The 23,686-nt window shown below is 35.6% G+C and overlaps 1 protein-coding gene across 5 annotated transcripts in view; it reads left to right on the forward strand.

Moving 5' to 3' along the window:
- Window positions 1–23,686, forward strand: part of LOC115915613 (cadherin-10) — a 93,598-nt gene that overhangs the window by 23,689 nt on the left and 46,223 nt on the right. For all 5 annotated transcript variants that reach the window (XM_030969144.1, XM_030969136.1, XM_030969162.1 and 2 more), the window contains one exon: window positions 14,731–15,109. In XM_030969144.1, the coding sequence (XP_030825004.1) occupies window positions 14,879–15,109 (231 nt within the window). In that variant the 5' untranslated portion in view covers window positions 14,731–14,878. The remainder of the gene's footprint in view (window positions 1–14,730; window positions 15,110–23,686) is intronic.

The following is a 23,686-nucleotide window of genomic DNA, read 5'->3' on the forward strand; positions in this document are numbered from 1 at the left end:
GTCTCTGTAACACTTTACAAAGTCTTTAACTGCAAAGATCAATATATCATTAATCACTTGCAATTTCTTTCCATTAAAAAAACCCCATAAAGTTAAATTATTAGCTGTCCATATTTTAGTGAAACAGTCCCTTGTTCTAAAAAAAATAATCTCAAAACCCAAAACTCAGAGACCAGATGGTAATTGACAGGCATAAGTTATTCCTATATACTAAGTTGTATTTCTCTTGTACAATTTTTATTCAGTCACATTAAATACAAAGAAACAAGATTTTTTTCACATAGGAATATATTTTTAATTCTAATTGACTTCCAATTTCAATTAAACTATAAACATTTGTTTTACAATTATAATAGTATTTTATTCATCTTAGATCCAAAAGAGAAAAAAAAAGAGATTTAATTAGAAACTGTTGTAAATACTGCATGCAGCAATTACTTATTTAAAACCACAGAATTCACAGTATATTGGGTATATTGCTATAAATCATTGAGTTTTACTGGAATAATTGTGATCCTACAGGAATATGTTAGGAAAAATTTTGATTTTCTAGCTATTTGTGAGAATGTATCATTTTAATTAGGACTGTTTGTTGTTTAACAAAGGAAGTAATTGGATAAACCTATAAAGTATGAATCCATCTTCCCTTTGACCATGACAGCTACTTTGCCATCCTAATACAGTATTCCTAAACTGTCTGACAGCTTCTTGTGAGCTTGCTAGCTCACATGCACTGTTTGGATTTTGTTTTCTGGATTTTTGTTGTGGATGCAGTTGGAGAATTATTGGACCAAAATATCAAGACTCATTGTCACTTTGGATATGGTGTGGACAGGCCAAGGCTCTGCCTAGCAGAGCCTCTTGCAGGTTTGTATTTTCAGTTTGGACTAAAAAGAGCTGTTAGGTAAAAAATAGTCTGGCTTGATGTTACATGGGACGGGCAGGGCTGGCCAGTACTGGTTGAACAGCTAATATGGGTTGCTGTTTTATGAGTGTCCAGCGGCCATGTAAAAGGAATCTGTAGTGACAGAGAAAAAAAAAAAGGAAGAAAGGAAAAAACACAGAAATAATTAACAGAGGTTATTGGAGGGCACTTATCAAAGAAACAGAAGTGAGTTTCCATGAAAAACAATATTGAAAAGAATGAGCAAAACAGAAATTAATAGCAAACCAAAGTCTTGTTAGTTTTCGCTTGTTTTCTCTTCAGAATATATTTTCTATCTTCATATAATATTCCCGCTAGTATATACTTTGCTGAATAAGCATCCCTACAGCTGCAAAATTTATACATGCACACATACTTACATACACAGAAACAAACAAGACTCTGTATCCAGAACTAGAACCTTTATCAGCTATCCAACCACCTCTCAGATGGCACTTACAATAAATTACCTTTACTGTCTAAAAAGCTCCAGTATTGTAATCCCAATTCCAAAGCCGTTCATGAAATTATCTGACACAACTCAGATGAAAAAGAAACCTGCTAACACTAAAAATCTATCCAAAAGTCTAATTCTCTCCATATTCCTCAGGTTTTTTTATCTTGATATTCTGTTACTCCTAGTTCCTGATTATTTTAACAAATAATTACAGACTATTTATTTGCTTGTATGACTCTTTACTTCATTCATCTAGATTTCAGTTTTATCCAAAAGCAGAATTTCTCATTTGTTTTGGGTGAAAAGGATGAAAACATCCAATGCTCATTTTAAATAATATGCCAATAAACACTGTAGGTGCTGTATATTACCTGCCAATTGCCAAATCACTCTATTCCAGTGTTCCAATTTAGAAGACTGGTTGGTCAAAAACTGTTATGCTTCAAAAAAAGTAACATGTTGGCAAGGTAAACCTTACATAAATTCTCACCTCCAAATAATGACTTTATGAATAGTAAAACCAAAATCAACCAACCAAAACCAGCAACAAACCAAAGTAAACCAAAACATAAAAAACCAAAAACCAACCACAACCAAAAAAACCAAACCAGAAATAGAAGAAAGTTACTTTTATTGTTGGTCTGGTTTCTATACTCCTTCAGGCAATCTCTGCTTACCACAAGAAAGCATCTTGAATGAATGCCAAGGTCTGGGTAGTTTTGCAGGTATTTTTCAGTTTTCTTCCCTTTACAGCTCTTTTAAGAGCAAGATAATCTGTAATTACATGGGATTATTCCAGGCTTTCTTAAATCAAATCACTGTGTCCATTCATTTTCAGTTGTTCTGGAAGATCTCTACTTTCTGAGTTCAAGCAAATATATCTGCACACACACCACTATGGGCTGATCATTCCTTTTAATCTACACCATGAGTCAGACTTTTTTAGTTGCTGCTTAGTCTCTCTCCTTGCAAAAGTCATTACTTTGGAATGCCTTTATGCCATATACCTTGGATGTTGCTACTTCATTATTTGCTGCCAAGCAAGATTTGGGTGTAGGAAAGGAGATGCAGGGTGCTGATTCCCTTCAGTCTTTATTTTTCTTCTCACTCTCCGCTTTGTTCTGTTTGTCAGTATGAGCACTGTTAAACTATTGATTCTCCAGACACTGAAACTGTGATACAAACCTTCAAGTTGCAACCCCTCATGCAGCAGTTACAAATGTCCTCCTGAGTTTGCCTTATTTCTTGGATGTTTTGAAGAAAAGGGCTGCTTATGCTTACCCACATAACTTCACTTAATACTCCATTTGACACACAGGTTTGTTTCCCCATTTGGTGCAGCAAAGCAGATATTTTCCCTATGGACTAAGGAGATTTTGCTTGTTATTTCATTTTGTAGTCGCTCATTAGTCCACACTCAATTATGTCAATGTTCTGTTGTGGCATTGGAGTCCCTGGGTGAGCAAGGATAGGTTGGATTCAATATACACAGGGACTCTCAGCCAGTGTCATCCAGTTCTAAATGCAGGTGTATCACTGGCCAGAGAGCTGGATGGGGCTGAGGCCTCAACCAATCACATGTGTAAGTGGAGCTCCTATAAAAGGAGCTGGAGGAATAAACTGGAGGCTGTTTGTCACATGGAGCTTTGGAATGTGTGTTGTCCCTGTCTCCAAACACTGACCCCACAAAACATTTGGATTTTAAACGTAATATTCTATTACTTGAGTAATGCAGCTAAAATAACTTCAGTGTATTTATAACTCTCCAGAGCATAGTTTTATCCTACAGATAGGAGCTTACTGTTTTTTCTTGTCTACCACACATCCTCCTTACTGAGAAGGCAAATGATTTCAGTTGTATAATAGTAAATCTATTGCTAGTCATATATAAATGACCTCACCATGCAGGCTTGGAACGGGGCACACAAGTACAGGATACAGAATAAAAGCCTCTCAGCAGAAGTTAAATGAAAGACCACTCAGTGTTGTATGCTGAGACTTCAAAAGGTGCAATTTGCCTTCTTGCCTATCACAAACTTTCTCTGCAATCTCAAGTGATCTAGAATTACAGAATAATATTTTATTATTGTGTTCTGTAGAGTCGATAGGAGAGAATATATTCCTTTTCTGTATCATAGATGAAGTAGTAGTGATCACCAGAGATTGCAAGTGTTGCTGTAACTAATGATACAAGATGTTATAGATGAGGTATAACTCTTTTAATGATGTCAAAATATTTTGCTAGCCTATCTGGATGTATTTGGCAAAAAAGAAAATCATAATCCAAAATATTCTTTCAGGCATCTAAACACTTTCTATCTGAAATAGAAAAAAAATTGAGTTTATACAGAAGTTGAAGAAATTTCTCTAATTTAAATTAGATAGCTATCAATTGCATTAATTCTGCAAAGAAAAAATGTATCTACATATATATTTGCCACCAATGAAATAGACTGGTATGAAAATAGTGTTGTGAAGAATAACAAGAGATATTTAGCTCTCAAGGGAAAGAGAGATTTAGTTAGGTTATAACCTGCAGACATACAGAGGTTAAAAGGGAAGGGAGAGAATGTGATGCACAGTAAAAAGATAAATTCACTTGAGTTCATTGTTTTTTTCTCCTAGATGAGTTTTGAAGTTCTGTTCCAGGTTTATCTTTGAAAAGTGTTTTGTTGGTTACCCTTGAAAATCAGGAGAGAAAAATCAGAGATGAAATAACTGTTTTGAATAATATCTCTTTATTGGCAGCTAGATGTAGCCCTTACCAATTACCCATGCAAGGTCATTTCCAATGCAAGTGATTGCTGATTTCCACTCATGTATTTCTCAGAAAAGCACACAGCAAAGAGTGTGAAATGTGTAACATTATGGGGGAGAGGGGGAAAAGAAGTAGAATTCAGTGATTTAGTTCTCCAGAGAAGTGTTCTTGGGAAAAGTTTCTCCTGACATTATCACATTATTGATGTGAGCCTTGCAAGTGTTTTTCAGCACATTGATTTTTTTCCTGAAATAATTTTCAAGTATTTGTTTTTTTCAGGAAGTATTCTATGTTGATGACACCTCAACAGGAAAAAGTAGGCATGTCCTTATTTGGCTTTTATCACAAATTTAATGGCTCTCTTCAGGCTATCTCTACAATAGTCCAATATTATTACTGTCTCCTCAGATGCTATGGTCAACATCAAAAAATGACAACATATAGAAGGCCAGCAAACTAACATGTATAACCATCAAACATGACAGATGTATCAAAAAAAAGTTGTACAATACAAATATGTTCTTAAATGTCAACAGATTTGTCCAGTAAATATTTCTGAAATCCACAGGTTTAACTGACTTTTCCAGCTCAGCTTGGGAGCCCAACAGAATCTATTGCATTGGCCTGACCTCTTGTACCTTGAAGGCTGAGACACAAACAGAGATTGTGTAAAGCATAGAACTGTACAGGTACTACAGAAGGCATTCAGAACACACTTGATCCAAGTGTGGGTCAGACTATGCATAATTTAATTTATCTTTTCAGTGTCTGCCTCCCTTTTTTTATACAGCAGTGCTATATATGTATAAATTATGTTTTCTGAGCATGAAAAGCACTCTTGAATGCCAGTGTAACTATACTACAGCTTTACAGTACACAGAAACATTCTTAAGTGAAAATTTCCTTGCTTCCAAAGTTTCTAATTGACCCGTGTGCATCATCAGTTTATCATAGCTATGCTTATGTTCTACTTAAGAGCAGATATCCTTTCACAATACCAGTCAAGACACATCCTTTTCATTACTGATATATGCAAAAAAAGGGTAAATTTTATTTTATGATTTTCAACTTTTTGCATTTAATCTCTCTGAAAAACTAATTTTGAAAAATGTCAGATGCAGCCTGCTGTGTGCTGGTTTAAAGCAAGAACCATTTGAGAAGAAGGAGCTTTTATTGCATACCTCATACAACAGATAGTTTCACATTGCATAGGCAACAGCAAATATTATATTGCCTAAATTGAAAGCACTTCATCATGCTGCAATGTACTGCAGATTGTCTAATGTAAGGCAGAAAAGGCTACAGACTGTTGTAACTATGCATGTATCTGTTATATTCTTAAGAGATTTCTTGTCATGGTTTGACATTTGTAACAGTTTATGAACAAGTTTATAAAAGAGGATCCATAATTCTGACTCACTGAAAGTGAAGAAATTTTGTTCATTTCATCCAGCCACAGCAAACTAGTATAATGAATATTAAGACTCCCTACAATTTTTTTTTTCATAATATCAGATCATCATGGTCCAACAAACTGCAGTTACCCCATGAGGAGACTTTTGCTTTCCTAGATTAACTGAGAACAATACAAAAAGCCATAGCAGAATTTTAGCATGCTAAAATAATTATAAAGTAATTGACCACAAGGTGAAACTTCAGGCACTTTAGGAAACATTTATGGGAAAAAAATCCAAATGCATTGCAAATGTACCTTATTGTCTTTCAAGATTTTATTTTTTTTCCAAATAGGAGTTTTATGAAATTTGTCAATAACTGAATGAATTTTGCAATATTTACACTTTTATTCAAATAAGCTTGGGAAATAAAATAATGTGTTTTACAAATTTTCTTAAAATTTGATCCTCTTGTTAATTTCAGCTGTGATTTTTCATGAGAAATGGTTGCTTCCATTTCTTCCTGACTGCTAAGAAAGAATGTAATCCTTCTGCTATCATCTAATTAGCAGGAATGTGACTATCCATGCTGCAGGCACAGGCACTAACACAAGTTTGAGGAGCCACTGTGTAGACATCAATGAACACTTTATTAAATTACACAGTTTTCTAAGCAGCCACAGTCTCTCAATGCCCCAATTCTTTACGCTTTAGTGAACTGCCTCTGCTCTCTAAAGCTGTAAGGTTTCAGCCTGAACTGAAGATATAAACTCCTGATGAGATTAGAGTGAGTTTTTAGATATTTGGCACGCTTCTGTGCTTATTCTATTTCCCTAATAAGGCTTAGAGTTTGCTGGCAGGTGAAAGCGTTGGATAGCAAAGGCTAGGATATTTAAAATTCCACCTGCCCTGAAGGAAAAGAATGTCTTTCTTTTAGCTGTTCAGCATTATTCATTATAATTCATCCTGCTCAGGCAAATTTCATTACAGGGAGAAGGAATAGTCACCAGGTCTAGATATTCAATGATCTCTCAGGTTTCATTCTTGGCAGAATTAATATGGAATTTTCTGATATTTTTTATTTCCTGAAAACCCATGGTCGGAAGGAAGGAGGGAAGGGAGGGAGGGAGGGAGGAAGGAAGGAAGGAAGGAAGGAAGGAAGGAAGGAAGGAAGGAAGGAAGGAAGGAAGGAAGGAAGGAAGGAAGGAAGGAAGGAAGGAAGGAAGGAAGGAAGGAAGGAAGGAAGGAAGGAAGGAAGGAAGGAAGGAAGGAAGGAAGGAAGGAAGGAAGGAAGGAAGGAAGGATCAAATACTAAAAAGCTGTAACTGCTTTGGGATTTCAGTTAGGTTTTATAATACGTGAAACAGAGGACTACCCTCTTTGCAAAAGAAAAATCTCTACTAATAGTAAATATGGATGTTTTAGAAGACAGCATGGCCATAGGCTAAACACAAAGAGGATAATCATTTAGGAAGATATACATGGGATGAATTCTCATTGGAGGAAGAAAGAGCTAAATTCACTATTGGGGAGAGTATAGCAGAAAATTTATGGGATAAATACAATGACAAAATCTTATGGAGGGAATTCAGAGGACTAGCAAGACCTTCTCTAAACCGTGTGTCTAGGACTGTATCATTTGATGTGTAAATGTATGTTATGCTGGCTGGCAAGCAAGAGGACTTCAGTTGCTTTCAACCCACACAAGCAAATCTAAAGCCGCTTTAGAGATTAAATCAGATAAATGGAAAAGGATGTAGCTGATCTGGAATGAACAATCCATACTCATACAAGAGAATAGGGTGACCAGTGGTTGCAGTTGTCACTGGCAGCAGTGGCACCAGACTTAGAAAGACATAATGAAAAGGAATAATGGCATGGAAAAAGAAGGGATAGAATTCAATGGGATGGAGCTTGAAAATATCTTGAGAAATAACTCTGATCATACCAGCTGCAGGCAGCCCATTTCAGAAAGCAGTTTGCTCAGACTGTCCTTCAAATCCTTCAGTCACATCTCATTTCAGCTGCCAACTATCCCTGCTAATATATAGGAAGCTTTAGTTAACACTTAACCTAAATCACCGTGGCTGTGAATGAAGTAAATAGCTTAGACTATCAGTGGTGTGCATTGAAAATAATTTCTTAATTTCAAGAAGTGGTTCTAAAAACTACAACCATAGCACTTTCTTCCTTTTGTTTTCTTTCTATACACTCTGTAACTAGGTGTAGTTGTTCTTTCCTTAAAAATATTTTTTTTTCCTAAATATTTTGTTGCTAGCCTGATGTCTAATAATTTACATGTTATAAATAATTAGATGTGTGCTCAAAACTGAATGCTGGATTTACAATGAGGCTGAGTGGAGAGGAAGGACTATTTCATACTTCTTAAAAATAATATTCCTCTCCACATATCTTCTTTCCCATTTTCTTTTTCTTCTTTTTGAAGATAAGTGATAAAAAATCCACCATACTGAGATTGTTTAAAACTATTATACTTCTTCTGCATTATATTCTCCAGAACTGTGCCTAGGTAGTTGTTGGGCGGACAGGGTTAAAAGCAGAAGAATGGCAAGGGGGGATGGTAGAATCTCTCAGGTGACCTTGCATCTGGAAATGCCAAGGCCTGGAGAATAACAATGGGGGAAACCTCACATATTGCACCTACTGCTGATGATGTAGCTGTTTTGAGAGATTTGGAGGCAGTCTCACAGACGTGCTTGAGCTCCCTGCTTTGGAAGAGATCAAAGCAAAGATCATAAAAGCCACAGAGGAGATCAGAGCATGGTGGTAAACTACATGTACACAGGCCCTTGATGAATGTGCGCAAATGGCAGGGCCGCTGTCCATCAGGGTGGACTGAGCCTGATGGTGCATTCTCTCTTGGCTGTCTCTGCCCAGTGTTGCTTCAGGGTGCTCTGGTTAGTGAGTAAGGAAAGGATTTTACTCTTTTGATTTCAGATGTGGGTTTGTGGTTGTTCTGGCTGCCTGCCTGTGTCAACTCAACACAGTAGTTTATTGTTATGCTGTGCAACCTATTATGATCGTTCCACTTTTTTGCTACATCCTGCAAATTTCAGATAGTGTCTTTATTTTTTTTTAATATTTTGATTTTTTTTTCTTTAATTCAGCAGGGAGGGCTTATACACTCTATAAATTTACTAAATTAACTCTTTACTTGTTCATCCTTATCATGCTGAAGAGTACTGGGTAGCTACCCTGTGGAACTTTAACTCAGTATATACAGATAGGAAAGAGTCATCTAGAAGGGAGAGCTGAGTGCCACATGTAATGAAATGCTGTGGGTACCTCACAATTTACAGAAATTATAAAGATTCAAATAACGTTTGCATGTTCACAAGTCACCCACCATTTAGTCATTGCTGCATGTATAACTTCTCCCCCAAAACTTTAGTGACAGCAGTAAATTTAACTATCTATGTAGAAAACTACTATAATAGTGTGGCGCTCTCAATGTCTTACTGTCAGAAAAGGTATATTCACTGTATGCAGAGAGGCAAGAATTATCCAGATAATCTAATTAACACAAAAAATCCTCAGTAATAAACAGTCAAAATTGTTATGCAAGATAACTTACTAATATCTTCTGCCTTTTCTCTGGTCTTCTGCTCGCTCTTTGAATGTCCCACTCTGTCTTAAGCCTAAGGGTTTCACTCTTCTGTAAGAAGACAAGGGAGAAATTTTGGTGAGGCATCCAGAGATTTTTAGAGGGTGGAGGACTATATTCTTCACAGCAGGGGAACTGGGAGGAGTGGATTTCTCTTCACTTAACTATAGTTGTGGATATCCAATTACTGAACTACCAGTGGAACGTAGATTGCATCCTTAACCTTCCACTTTGAATTTAGTATAGTGCATGTTTACTTGTTTGGTTTTTTTTAAACAGTTAGAATTTTTAGTACATAAATATACTTTAAAAAAAGACATAAGGTATGCTTATATATAATCTTCCGTAGCTCAAAAAATCAACTTCTCTAGCAAAAGTTGTAAAGTTCAATATTTCCTTTTCCTTTGTTTTCTCTGCTTGTTTTTCAGTACCTTTTTCCCCAAAACACTCCTTTGAATGAAGTAGTTTTGGTGGTTAGGAAATACTATTAATATTAAAAATTATAATACCTAATCCCTGAAATGTCAGTTGTTGGTTTTTTCCTTAGTTTAGCATTGAACTATGTATATTCAACTCAAATTCCTAAGCAGATTAATGGTTGCAGGACTTCATAAAGAAGACTGATTTATAAGGTTCAAAGGTATAACTGACTACTTTGCAAATTCCTGTTATAATTCAATAACTTGAAGTGTGGTCATTGTGGTGTGCAAGAGTTCTGCTACAAGCTATGAAATAAGCAGCTTATTGACAATTTACCACTTATCTTCTTAGTTCAGAATCAAGCAATTAAATTATGAATTACTTCAGTTGACTTCATTGGGATATAATACATAAAGTAATGAACATAAATCTATGATACCGGGAATGATGAGATTAGAATCGATTACGAATTGATCATTTAACAGACCTAATTTGTCTGTTTCAAATACTCTTAAAATTCTTTATAAAAATGTATAGTCTTCTTTTCCATTAAGGGATATCTAACACCAATGGGTTACACATACAGAGAGAAAGATTTGCTGTGTTTTGAGTTACAGGCTGTTGCAAAGCTGTCTTTTTAAAGTACTTGCTTCATCACACTATGCTCTAAAGCATTAGAATTTCTGATTTTGATAGAGATGGCAAATAAATGAACACAAGTAAATTAGCTGAAGGCTCTTTGTGAGGCTCAGTGAAAATACAGCTTTTTCTGCACTTAGCTGTCCTGCTACTTCTACGTTTACTAGTTTGTTAAATAGTTCCTATTACTTCAAATCCTAACCAGAGGTTTGAATTTCATTTCTGACACCATAAGCCAGGAACCAGAGTTCTAATGAAATAGAGGCACCTTAGCAAGTTGCCTAATTCAAGGAAGAACCAAAATGGTAGAAATTATGGTTCATGGCTGATGACCATAGGAATTTTGGCAGTAGGCTGAAGGCTGGAGAAACTATGATAGAAGGTCTGGAGACTTTGTTGGTAACTCTCTGCCAATGGCTGGAGAGCATCCAACAGTTTGGAGAGGTAAGACAGAAAGTAAGGAAAGTTTCTCACTGTGGCTGTGTATAAGAATAGCACTGTTGGCATCAGCTCTGCAGAGCAAGAGCAAAACAAGAACAAAATATGCCCTACTTGCTTCCAGTATAATAAAATTATATATTATTCTCCTCATGACATTCCAATACAGTTTAATCTAATTTTTCAGAAAGCATCTTCAGTTCCAAAAATTTCTTTCTTTTGCACAAACATAGCAAAAAGGATTGAAAGACAAGATTAGAGCTGTGAATGGCTCCCAGCTGAAAGAGAAATGGAGAAAACAGGACCAGCATTGCATAAATATCTTTCCTTACACAAGCTTTTTGAAATGTCACATAATTAAAATTCAGTTCAAGTTTGACCAAGGTCAAATACAGAACAAAATTCTTAAATGGTAGATATCCCAAGTAAAATTTTTGTTGTTCAAATTTGCTCCTCAGAAGAGAAATTTACTAAAATTTCTTTGTTAGAAAAAAATAAACACAGTCTTTTGATCTGTATTAAATTTTCTATTTTAAATTTGGTTCTGCTGAATTCCAAAAGCAACTATATATGAATGCCAAAAAACAGACAAAAAGAGGACATAACTTAATATAGAAATAAAATCCCTAGTGTAAAAGTTCTGTTTCCTGAACCAGTAAGTGGAACTTGCACACATGCATCAGTTAAAAGCATTCACGGCCCATCTTATACAGATGTTAAATCTTATGAGTTTCAAATGGCACAAAGTATGTTTTAGTATTGCAGGGAGGGGTTGCATGAATGAGAAGCAATATATAGTATTTTTCAAATTTTGTGGAAGTTGAAAATCACATGAATACATTTTGACCAGCATTAAAACATTTTCTTCTAAGTTCTGAAAGATATAGAAGTGATCAACCTGTGGGAAGTACTGCCTAATGGTTTTAAAACTGTTACCTGAAAGCTAATGGTGATATAAATTGTTCCAAGAAAACTCATTAGAAATAATACAAATCCACAAACCTGTATAAACAAGAGCACAGTTGGGCACAATGTTCTTCTGTAGTAATTTTAATGTAATTTAGAAGGATATAACACAAAAATATGGGAAGTGCACAGGAGGATATTACATAGAAAGTGGACATATCTGATAGATTTTAAAAAGCTTTAATTTTTTTTCCTTTGTTTCTTTTCTATTGTGACAAAAATTCAAGAAGCGATCTTCTGGAAAAAGAGGTAGAGAGAGATTTGATGAGAAAGATGGGTGAAACAGTTTAATCTAAAACTATTTAAAGCTATTTTAAACTCTTTAAATTCTTTTTAAAATAAATACTTTAAGCCAGCAAAGCTATTTAAACTCTTCTGAATTCTCAAACCTTCTTCTAAGATATTATTTTTTCAAAAGTTTGACAGTTTTCTATTTTGTTTTCCAGGGAATTAAAAAGAAACAAAAACAACCACACAAACAACAAACAAAACCACTAAAAAGCTCTAAACACCAAAAAAGCAAACAGATGAAAAATGTTTCTTCCTCCATTCACTCTTCCAGCACGGAAGCCAGATATGCAAATGAATGCAGAACTCAGATTTCTGTTTACTTTCTGTAGCTATGGATTAAAGGTTTCCTTCATCTAATTGTCTTCAAATTTTACCTTTATACAATGCTTTTTATTAGTTTAGTCTGTTTTTTCTTTTTTGCTAGTTCATTTTTAAAGGTAAATGTTATTACTTTAGAGTAGTCTACTATCAAACTCATCACATTTAGAGCAGGAAACTGAACTCCAACAGGACTCTCAAAGGAGAGAAAAGTCCTTGCTGGTATGTACATCCATTAAGCAGCTGTGCTTGCCAAGTACATTAGCTACTTTTGTGAGTTTAACAAATTTCATCTGAGCTTTCATTCTGCTGACCTAATTTAACAAGAAGGAAATTCAATAACAACCCCTAATATTGAAGCATTATTTCCCAAGAGGCATTTAACAACACTTCTACATCAAATAATAATGTGTGGATAATGGCATATATATACTGAGGGCAACAAGAAAGTGAAAAAAGGGAAAAAAAGAAAGGAAACATTCCCCCCATCCACACATGCACACAAAAAAAAAAAAAAAAAAGAGAGAGCAAGAGAAAAAAATTCTATATAGTCTTCTCAAAAAAATCCAATAGTTTTCAAATTTTTAGGAAAATAGTTTTTGAAATTTTAGGGAAATTGAGAGAGAGAATTTCAACTTTGACTTTCTTATGGTCTTTGAGAAGACATATTTATAATTGTCATAGAATAAATCTTTGCCCTCTTCTCTCACTCAGTATACCTTTGTCTTAAAAGAACACAAGTATGAGTTGTGATAAATAATTTCCAAGGTGGAGGATCACATCTCCAGCTTGTACATGCTGATATAATTCAGCATATGTAGCATATTCATCATTAGTAGCTTATATTAGAGCAGATTGTTCTGTGTATTAATCAAAGTTCACAAATAGGTAAATGTCAAAATTTTAGGAGAAAGGCAAAAGGGGTAAATGAAATGACACATAACTTGGTGCTTGTTTTGACCAATGGAAATGGGTATCTGTGGGTTACTGAGAACAGGGTTGGGGCCAAAATCCTTCATAGCAGTGGCTTTGAGAAGTTGTTTGGACTTCCAAATGCTGGGAGAGAGGGGAAAATTTTCTCCTGAGTGAATATAACTTGAAGACAATAACTGGTTCCTGAAAAGTATCTGTTCAGTTATTAACAGTCCTGCCCACAGACACACAGTTTTTAAGCTATGTCACTGTATTCATAATACATCCACTTTAAAAATCCTGACATTTTATTATAAGCTCTTTTAATCAACACAGGCTTACTGGAAATAACTTGAGTAACACATCAATATCAAACTGAAATACGGGAAGAACTTCTGAAATGTTTACATAGCTCTTCTTTGAAAAATAAAAATATTTAAGATGATAGTGAAATATAGTGTAAAGTTATTGAAAGAAGAGCACATCGCTTACCTATTAAAATCAGCAAAAAGGAGAAAAAAGAACCCAAGCTTGTTACTACTTGAGTTTTTTGCCACTTGTGGAAGAATATTCAACCATCATTGTTTTTATGGGTATACTAGGAAGAATAGCAAAACCAGCCTGATTAAACTACACCTGCAGAAAAATTAAACCACCCTGCAGAAACTACACCCTATTAAGATGACAAGTCAAAGGTTATTATTGTTTACTGGAGGAAACAATTACCAAATGGTCTCACTAACAAAAACTGCTATTCCTTTAATGCTGGTATAGAAGTAAAGTGAAGAGATCTTGACTGAATTTCTCTTGCTGAAATAACATCTCATGATTCTGTTAGGTGAAGGAAGAAATAAAATAAAGCAAAGTGAAAAAAAAAAAAGAAGTGGAGACAAAAAAGGGTCCGTTGGGAGAGGCTTGCCTTCTCCCTACAATATCATTTTCCACAATGAGATTAAATTCAGTATTTCAGAATAGTTGGAAAACAGGCTGTCATACTTTTAAAAATGTTTCCTACATTTTAAGGCTAAGCTCATATCACTCTATATTGCAAGACCATCTCAAGAACTTTTTCTGTTTAAAAGTTTGCTTCATATCACATTGTAGTTCTTCTGATGCATATGATATTTCCTTTTACCGTTTAAAATGCCCTGGAGAACTGGTGTTTTACCATTTGTAATTTCTAAAACTACTTTGTGTTAGAGTTTCACGTCTCTTGATACTAAGATTAATAAAACACCGAAATTCTTGTAAATGAAATTGGGTGGAAAACATTTGAAGCAAAGGCAGCAGTATTTAATGTGTAAGTTTCAGCAATATTTATCCACCAGTCTAAATAAAGAACACTCTTAGAAGTTTCTAAATTGAAATTTTTTTAAATGCCACTCTAACTTTTTTTTTAAGAAAGTATTCTTACAGCAGCTACCTGATATATTCAGTGTTCCCCCTACATGGATAACCTTTATATTTCTGACCAGATTGCTTTCTATGTGATCATGCTTTGTATATGAAGGGTACAGTAACAGTGATGTTGGATTCTAAGGAATGAATGCATTTCAACTATGTTGTCTCTTCTCTGTTTACTTTCAGGGTTTGGTTACTGTATAGAGTTCAGAGATGAGCTGCTGGAAACTGCTTGGCTGCATTAGAAACTAGATACCTTAAAAAACAAGTCAGGAAAAACAGGACTTTACGCTCCACTGCCGACCGGCTTGAAGAGCATCAGCAGTGGAGAACTATGACAATACAGCAAGTCCTATTACTTCTGCTGCTCTGGATGTGGCTGCCACATCCCTGCCATACAGAAATGCTCTTCAGAAGGACTCCTGATCTCAGACCCAGAAGCTTTGGAGGACGTGCTTTAGGGAATGATGGGAAAGCAATTCACCGCCAGAAGCGAGGCTGGATGTGGAACCAGTTTTTTCTTTTAGAGGAATACACAGGATCTGATTATCAGTATGTAGGCAAGGTAGGTTTCTTATAAGGTTTTCTGTAAAATTTTCAAGTGTTCTTATCTTTCCACAGTCTTACTTTCTATGTTTTATTCTAATGCATAAGAAGTATATTTCCAAGAAATAGATACACTGTTTCTCCTACTAGAATCCCTAACTTAATGTTGCTAGTTAGAGCTACTGAGAAACACTTGAAGGAAACAAATGGAAATATTTTTGACAGATTTGCTTGTTTAAGCACATCATACTTACCAGCAGCCCACTCAGTATGTTTTCATTATCAAAGCATACTACTATATAAATCATTATAAAATAATTCTCCAACTCCATCTCTGAATATTTCATGTTTCATACAAGATATTGCATTCTTTTTCTATGCTCATGTTTGCAGGATGCAGCCTATTTTGAACAAAAAAAATATTATTCCTCTTTACCTCTCCCTGAAAATCAATTAACTGCATGGAGTAAAGTTTATTTGCAAACCATGTGATAGAAATCATGTGGTTAGGAAGTGAACTGCAATAGAAGACAGCAGACTGGTACATGTGACTGTAGATTACTAGAGGTATACATAAATGACACTGGAAGTGTCCTTTAAATAATTTTCTGTTGATGTTTAGGTTTTCCCAAGTAATTTATTGAAAAATATATAATGTATAATGCCACAATAACATTCAGTCAGGTACAATATGTTAATTCAAAGTGGTAATTTTCTTGAAAATGAAATTTAGTGTCAGCAGTAATGGGTAGAACTTAACATCAATGATTGGTTCTAAACAAAGAAATTCAATTTTCTATAAAAAGCAGATTTTCAGTATTTACTTGTTTTTGAACTTGAAAAATACCACAGTGAAATACTGACTTTTTGAAAATCATTGAATCACAGAGCAGCTAAGATTTTAAGGCATATTTGGACATCAACTAGTCCAAACCCCATGCTCAAAGCAGGGTAAGCTTGATTTTCCTCAAGACTGTGTCCTGTCAGATTTTAAATAGCTGCAAAGGTAGAGACTGCACAATCTTACCAGACAAACTATTTGAGTGTTTGACCATCCACTCAGTAAAAGATTTGTTCCTATATTTAAAAGGAACTTCTTGTATATCACATTGTACCTATTGCCTCTTGTCATGTCACTGAGCACCACTGAAGAGAATCTGGGCCTGTCTCCCTCGCTTCTTCCCAACAAAGTGTTTATATACATTTATAAGGTCTATGCTGAGCCTTCTCTTCTCCAGGCTGAAGAATCTCATCTCTCCTCATATTAAAAATGCCTTAATTCCCTACTCAATTTTCTGGCTATTTCCTGGACTCCACTCCAGAGTTCTGTACCACTTTTCACGAGGGGAGCCCAGACCTTGACACAGAAGTACAGATGTATCTCACCAAGGCAGAGGAGAGAGGAACGATCATCTCACTTGATCTCCAGGTGATCTCTTCCAAATGGAGCCCAGGGTGCTGATGACCTTTGCTGCAAGGGCACATTTCTCGCTCCTGGTCAGCTTGCTGCTCAAAAGGACCCCAAGGTCACCCTGCAAAACTGCTATCCAGCCAGCTGGGCCCCAGTATGTACTGCTGTATAGAAGCATTATATTATAAAACATTTCTTGGAAGAATTAAGGACACTGGAGGATTTGTGAAAGGAAATGCTTATTAAAACTTATGAAATTTAAACACTAAGTAAAAATTTAAGAGTGCAGGCTTATGAATGTAAACCATTTTTTATTTGTTGCCTTGAGTCTGTAATATTAGCACTAGCATTTAAATACTGCAGCCATTTACAGGGCATGTTGAGAGTCTTGTAAATAGTCCCTATATTTATTTCATCCCGTTCTCAAGTGTAAAGTCATGACTTCCAAGTGTTCTTATGCAAGTAGGCCAGTTGCTCAGTCTGGGTCAGGTGGATAGTTTATGAAAATTGACCTTACCCACAAATTAAGAAGGGCCACTGTATCGAAACTCTTTACTATTGTATTGAAAGCATATTGCTTACAACTGTCCTAGGAAATAAACAGCTTTCCAGGGCACCCAGAACTTCATATTTAAGGACCTTCAAAAGCATGCTGATTACTTTTTTTCCTATTGTATTATATTTTAATATTTATGATTTCAAATCATGAAGAGGGGGTGGTGTTAAAATTTTTCTTCCAATTATAAGTAATTAAAGGAAAACTCTTTAGAGAGGAAAGAGTTAACATTTTTTAGACTAACTCACCTCCATTAGAAAAGCTGCTGATAAACACTGAACTACTTTGGCTGAGAGAAAATAAGTGTTTGCAAAAGTGAAGTGATAAGTAAAGATAAGTAAAATGATGGATTAAGAGTACAGCACTGAGAAGAAACTTGATGAGCTGTTAAGACAGCCCTTTCATCTAGTTTGTTCTGCTTAAAATAAAAGAGTTGTTAGAAATTTGAAAGAAAATTTAAAATTAAACCATATATAAAATTGCCCAGTAGTAATTTTGTGACAAATTTGAGAAAAAGGGTTGAAAACACATGTAAAATGAGGAGTATCATCGCATGATACTTGTTCAGGGAGAGTTTTACATGGAGAAAGCTAATGGAAAAAGATATAATTATATGTAGAATAAAAAATTGATTGTTACATTAATAATGCTTTATTCTGATAGTCCAAAATCTCAAATGATTAGGTAAATAAAGAATTACTGATGAAAATTTTTCTGTATAAATTTTATGGTACCTATCGCCTTTCTCTTGTTTTTGCACTTATCTTTCCAATGGCCATCTCAGTTCTATACTCGAAATATTTCTGGATGTTTCCTTTTACCTGATTTTATTCAGAGACAAAATTATTTTGATAGGTAGGTGACATGAAATGCCACTTTCCTGTTAATTTCTCTGCAGCATGTTTGGAGGTGGTGTTTGGAAATTTTGGGAGATAATAAGATAACTCAATGATTCATGGCCAAGGATTATGAGAGAATTTTTGTGTAATGACAGGGGACGAATCAGCAGAACTTCCAAAGCTGATTCATCTGGGTTTATGGTTTACATCTTTTGCTTTCTGATCTCACGACTGATATATTTTTTCTTGTTTTATAACCTGCATCTAAATATCTGTCAGGGAAACTTAGTAACTGGTGAATATGAAACAAGTGTCTAGAATTCACAATGCAATTTATGCACTCATTTATTCATTGTTTGGGTCATCTTGAGAATGTTTAACTACAATAATATGATGGAAATGGGGTTCACTGAATTAATGGGATACAAAATCCCATAACTACTGAAGCATGCCTTCATTAATTTGTGTGAAATGGTGGCAAAGTACATATTGTCTGGTAATGGACATTCCCAGGTTTCTTTAGATTAGTATTTACTATTGTCACAAGAAAGAGGATGGTCATCCTTTCCTTCATGTAATAACAGAGCATCCTTAGAACAGAAATCAAAATTATGTGATTTTTATATATGCAGAACCTCAAATAATGATTCCAGCTGTATTTCTACTAAAGGTCGAAATCATAAAGAAGAGCCATGTGGAAAAACAAACATCTCTCTCTCTCTCTCTCTCTTTCTATATATATAAATATATATATATATATTTATATATATTTTACAATTTGTCTTTGACGTATATTTACAAAAGAAGGAAGAAAATCTGAAGAAATTTAGAAGTTTCTTACTAGAAGAAAATCTGAGTAAAAGTTGTCCTCCCAGTTTTAGTTAAACAATGCAGGAATGTTCTAAAAGCGTAAACCTCATCTCAGAAAATCCCTTAATTTATATTACGGAAAGTGGATTCACAATTTTTATTTCTTTTCTTAGTATACAGTTTCAAGGCCCATTTTTTGTTTTTCAAATTAAGTGCTGAAATTATAAAATATTATCCATTTTCAAACCTGTTCTGAAAAACTTCAATTTACTTTGAGTGTATCCAGAAAAAAAAATGCTTTTAAAACAAAACTTTCTTTTCTAGTAGTTGTCACCTAAAGGAAGCACTACTATGTACCAATAATATCTTAGTACAGGGTCATTCAAAAATAAATTTTCAAATAAGTTCTTTATCCATATTAAAGTTCATTTCACCTCTTATTATCTCAGCAGATCTTGTCAATTGTTTATTTTTGCAGATATTCTCCCAACTTAGCTTTCTGAGATAGATATTGACTTTTTCTAGCAATTTCCATTACAGTAATTTTATTGCATAAACGATCCACTGACACAAATATTTCAGCACTTTGAGAGACTGAAGTTCTTAGTAACACTGCAGTGCCTTTTAGTATCTCAAGGGATAATTTATCATATATTTGCACATAAATGTATATAACATTTGTGTGTGTCATATTAGAACTGTTAGCAGAAAGGATTATCCTGGCAGTATTGACTTTCACGTGCTTGTAATGTAGTCATTATCTTTGATGGTGTAAAGAGCAGAACATGTCAACCTCACTTAGTTCCTTTCACTTTGAGAATCCCAACCCAGACGCGATTCTGAGGGAAAGACTTAGCAAGCTGTGTGTGCATGACACATTTTCAGGAGCAGCAGTTACAATTTCAGTAACTGTCCACGGACACTGTGGATGATGTACCACATAACAGTCAGAAAGATATAAGGCAGTGAAGCCTCAGATGTTGCTTGTATTTTTCTTTCTGATGAAACAGCTACCAAAAGTACTGGTTTGAAGAGGGTAGCAAAAATTTCATGTTTTGATTTCAAAGGATTCATCATCAGGTGTGACACATACAATAAAAGGTCCCAATGAAGTGATGTTATTGTAGTGGTAAGGTGAAGACTTACCAAACTCTTTTTAAAATCTCTGCATTTTGATTTCTGAAGAGGGTTTCTACCATAGTTCTTTTTGTTTTGAAGAGCTTTGCTGCTATGAGAGACTGAAGAGTAGGGTTTTGAATTACAAATGCTAATGTGCAGGCTTAATACTTGGTGTGAAGGCCTGACTGAGAGATATAAAATGCCTTTTCTTTCAGGTGACAGTAATCATTTCTGTGGCACTGAAGTTCTGTAGAGTTTGAATTTTCAACTAGAGCAGATTCACATGACAGAGATCAATAAAAAAGAATGAAAAGGGATGGAAGATATTCTGCAAACTGAATAAATGAATAGTGATCTGTCAAGGTGAAAGAGGGCAGCTAGTCCTTTAACAGTTTCCATGTCAGGCGGTTTTGGTATAATTCCACTGGAAGCAAAGCCCAAGTTATTCACAGCTGTGTATCTTCAAAAACCTTATCTTACTGAAGATACTGCAGTGTGATGGAATTGATATTTGAGACACAAGAACATCTAGAAATTTATTTCTTTCTCAGCAAGACTTAAAATATATAATGTGAAGAGGGTTATTTAAGGCACCCATTCATTTCAAGCATATGAAGGATTGCTTTTGGGGGTACATGTGTGGCCCCCTAGAAATTTAAGAACAGGTCAACAGTGTCAGAGTGTAATATTGTTTTCCCATAATATCAGAGACATCAAAAGCTTCCTGTAGGATTGTCCTGAAGGCTGATTGATTCTCAGTGAGTCTGGGAAAAGTTCATTGTCAAAGTCTATTGAATCTCAGCTTAGTGGAAATTTATGACTATAACTGCTTAGATTCATCACTTACTCTAAATTGTTAAGTGTGCAGAGGGTTGATATTTTCTGTTTGCAGAAGGTTTATTCCTTTGGAAACCTCAATGTATGCTGGAGGCACTGATTTCTTGCTTCAGGAAACAGCAGCAGAAGGTGCTGGTGGCAAAGAGCTATCCAGGCTGAATACTAAGGTTTTATTCTCATAAATAATGAATTGTTTTGTTAGCTACTGTTCTGGATGTACCCCTACAAGACACTGGGTTTTGCTGGATGACACAGTATGCAATAGGCAACTGTTGAAGAATGCAAAGCGTTTGTAGTGTCCACAAGTCTTTTGGTGATGACCAAAAGGGCCACAGTTTTTGTGTGCCTGAATTTGAAGCCAGATATATTTGTTGAAAGACTGTGGCTTCACAGCCTTCGACAGATGTCTGTGTGTGTAAGTTTCTTTAAAGTGTTGTCTGCTCAGAAGAAAAGAGAGGTTAAGTCACTTGAGTAGGGCATACTGAGGGCATACTTCCTTTCCCAGCTGCTTAAGGGGACGATTCCCAGTGACCAAATTATCTGATTATATTTTTGCTCAGATGTGCCCCACACTTTAAATGAAAGACCTAAGTGAGCACTCCCAGTTGCCTTTTAAGACTTTCCTTTCTTTTGAGCCAGTGAGTTTTTTAAGTTGGTGGGTCATGATGTCCCCCTGGCCAGAATGACCTTTTTACCCTATCAGAGCTGATTCAGCACAGTTGCTGTTTTGGCTTTCCTTGTACTCCATAAATTCTGTATTCTTTGTGTCCAATATCAGTGATGTGTTCTTCTCCTTCAGTTTTTTTAACCTCCCCCTGCATCTGAGGTAACACCCAGAAAATAGTATGACCTTTATCTTATCCCAAGTTCCTGCTGTGGGGCCTTCTCTTGCAGTCCAAGTACTGGATATCCATGGAAGGATGTTTGGGTGGGCTTAGGTGTTCATTGGTGGTCACAGATGTCATCTGTCCCAAAACTTGGGATGCTCTTTGTTTGACCAGTGATATGTGTACGAGCAGTTACTTCCTTACACAGTTTGCCATAGTGGGAATTTCTGCCCAGATGTGTTAACCAGGATGACCTAACCAGACCTCACCTCTGTCAGGCCTAGGGTTCATGCCATCCTGTTGCTCCATTCTGTTCTTATCTCATGGCAAAGTCCTTCTGTGGGATGAGCAGAGTTCAAGACAGGCAACTGTGCTCTTCAACTCCTTGCAATTTCAAAAAGAGAAGCAAAGCAAAATACATAGAAACAGAACAGTATGACACTAAATTGCTTAGGTAGACATATCTATATATCTCAGGCAGATATATGTAAATGTGCTTTTATTCAGTAGCTTGAAGTTAAACACTAAGCATGGTAGAGGACCTCTTTCACTTCCATGGGTAGTTTGAGGCATACTTTGCATAATTAAAGGTCATGGTAACTGAAGGAGTTACAGCCAAAGAAGTGGGATATCATCTGTAAAATTATATTTGCTCAGCTTTCAAACAAATACTAATTTTATAATCTGTTCTTATATCTCTTTGGCCTCTATAGGACCTTAAGTATTTTACTTACCAAGTTTAACAATTTTAATGGTCTTTAATTGGAATCTGCAATAGATCTTTACAAAAAACAAGGTTTTATTTTTTTTTCCCCTCAAAAGGAAAACAAACTAAAACTGAATGTAGGAGGTGCAAAGTATAGGAAGATACTAATGGAAATTTCAAGTTCTACTGAACAAAGTTATGAATCAATTGAAAATCAAATAAACTTAAATTCTTCCTGACCAAAAATGACCCTTTGCAGGCATTTTAAAGCTTTCTGTTTCAAGCACAGCTTTTGCATGCTACAACTGGTATGTTGAACTTTCGAAGTGAAGCACTAAAAAGTATTTCTTGTTTGCTGTCATATGTGAGGAGGTGTGTTTTGCCGCTCCCTGAGGAGCTCAGCCGTGCCCTGCACTGGGGCTGCTGGCACCGCCTGAGGCCGGACGGGGCAGCCCAGGCACAGCCCCGGCTCCACACAGGGAACGCAGGGTACAGCCCCCAGTGCTGCCCCTGCCACTACCCAGGCACCTGCCCTATATATGATAACACACTTGGCACACTATATTAAAACAGCGTTTTATCATTTCCTTTCCATGTGTCAATCGTTCTCAGTATGTCAGAATTACATGCTATGTTCATAATTGATCTGCTATGAGCGCTTCACAAATACCACTTTCCAAACAGTGTGGGTGTTTCACTTCATGTATTTCCAAGTCCATCCATCTAATTGCTTTCAAGTGCTTTACCCTTATGTAAATACTTTGCAAGTCTACTCATAAACTAATGCAAATATGAGTAGGGACAAGTAGCTGAATATTTTTTCCTCCTATCAAGTAAATGGAAGCTACTTGTCTAATGTTATTGAGTGCTTCGAGGTGGCATGATAAATGCAAAACACTGGGAATGTATGAATCATGGAACCACAGAATCTCCTGAACTGGAAAGGACCCACAAGGATTGAGTTCAACTCCTGGCCCTGCACAGACCCCAAGAATCACAACATGTGCCTGAGAGCATTGTCCAGTGTTTCTTGAATTCTGACAGGCCAGCTTTACCTAAATAATTTAATGAAAACTATCTAGTTTTGATACAAGAGTGAATAATATTATTTAACTTCTCCATTTTTCTTTTTAACATTGATACTTGAGTCCAAGCCATTTATCAATCTGATGAGAACTGGTAAATGAGCCTGAGGAGTCAATGTAGTTCTGCTAGTCATAGAGGTAGGTTTCCTGAAACTGCTTTTCTCAGTATCTGAGAAAACTATTTTTAAATTGTAGATTTTAAATTTATTCTAGTAATCCCAGTAGCAGTAGTCTGCCATTTTGAAAATAATTTATAAAATAGATGATTCTCAACTGTGTAAGCACAAAGTGAAATAACATCCATCAGTTGTCTGGAATATTTAGAGGGACGATAGTCTAAATTACGGGCGTACTTCCAGCAGGTGTAAAATCACCAATAGGATACATTTCGCTGCCTTTATAAAGA

Source organism: Camarhynchus parvulus, chromosome 2 (assembly GCF_901933205.1).
Source record: "Camarhynchus parvulus chromosome 2, STF_HiC, whole genome shotgun sequence".
Classification (NCBI taxonomy): Eukaryota; Metazoa; Chordata; class Aves; order Passeriformes; family Thraupidae; genus Camarhynchus; species Camarhynchus parvulus.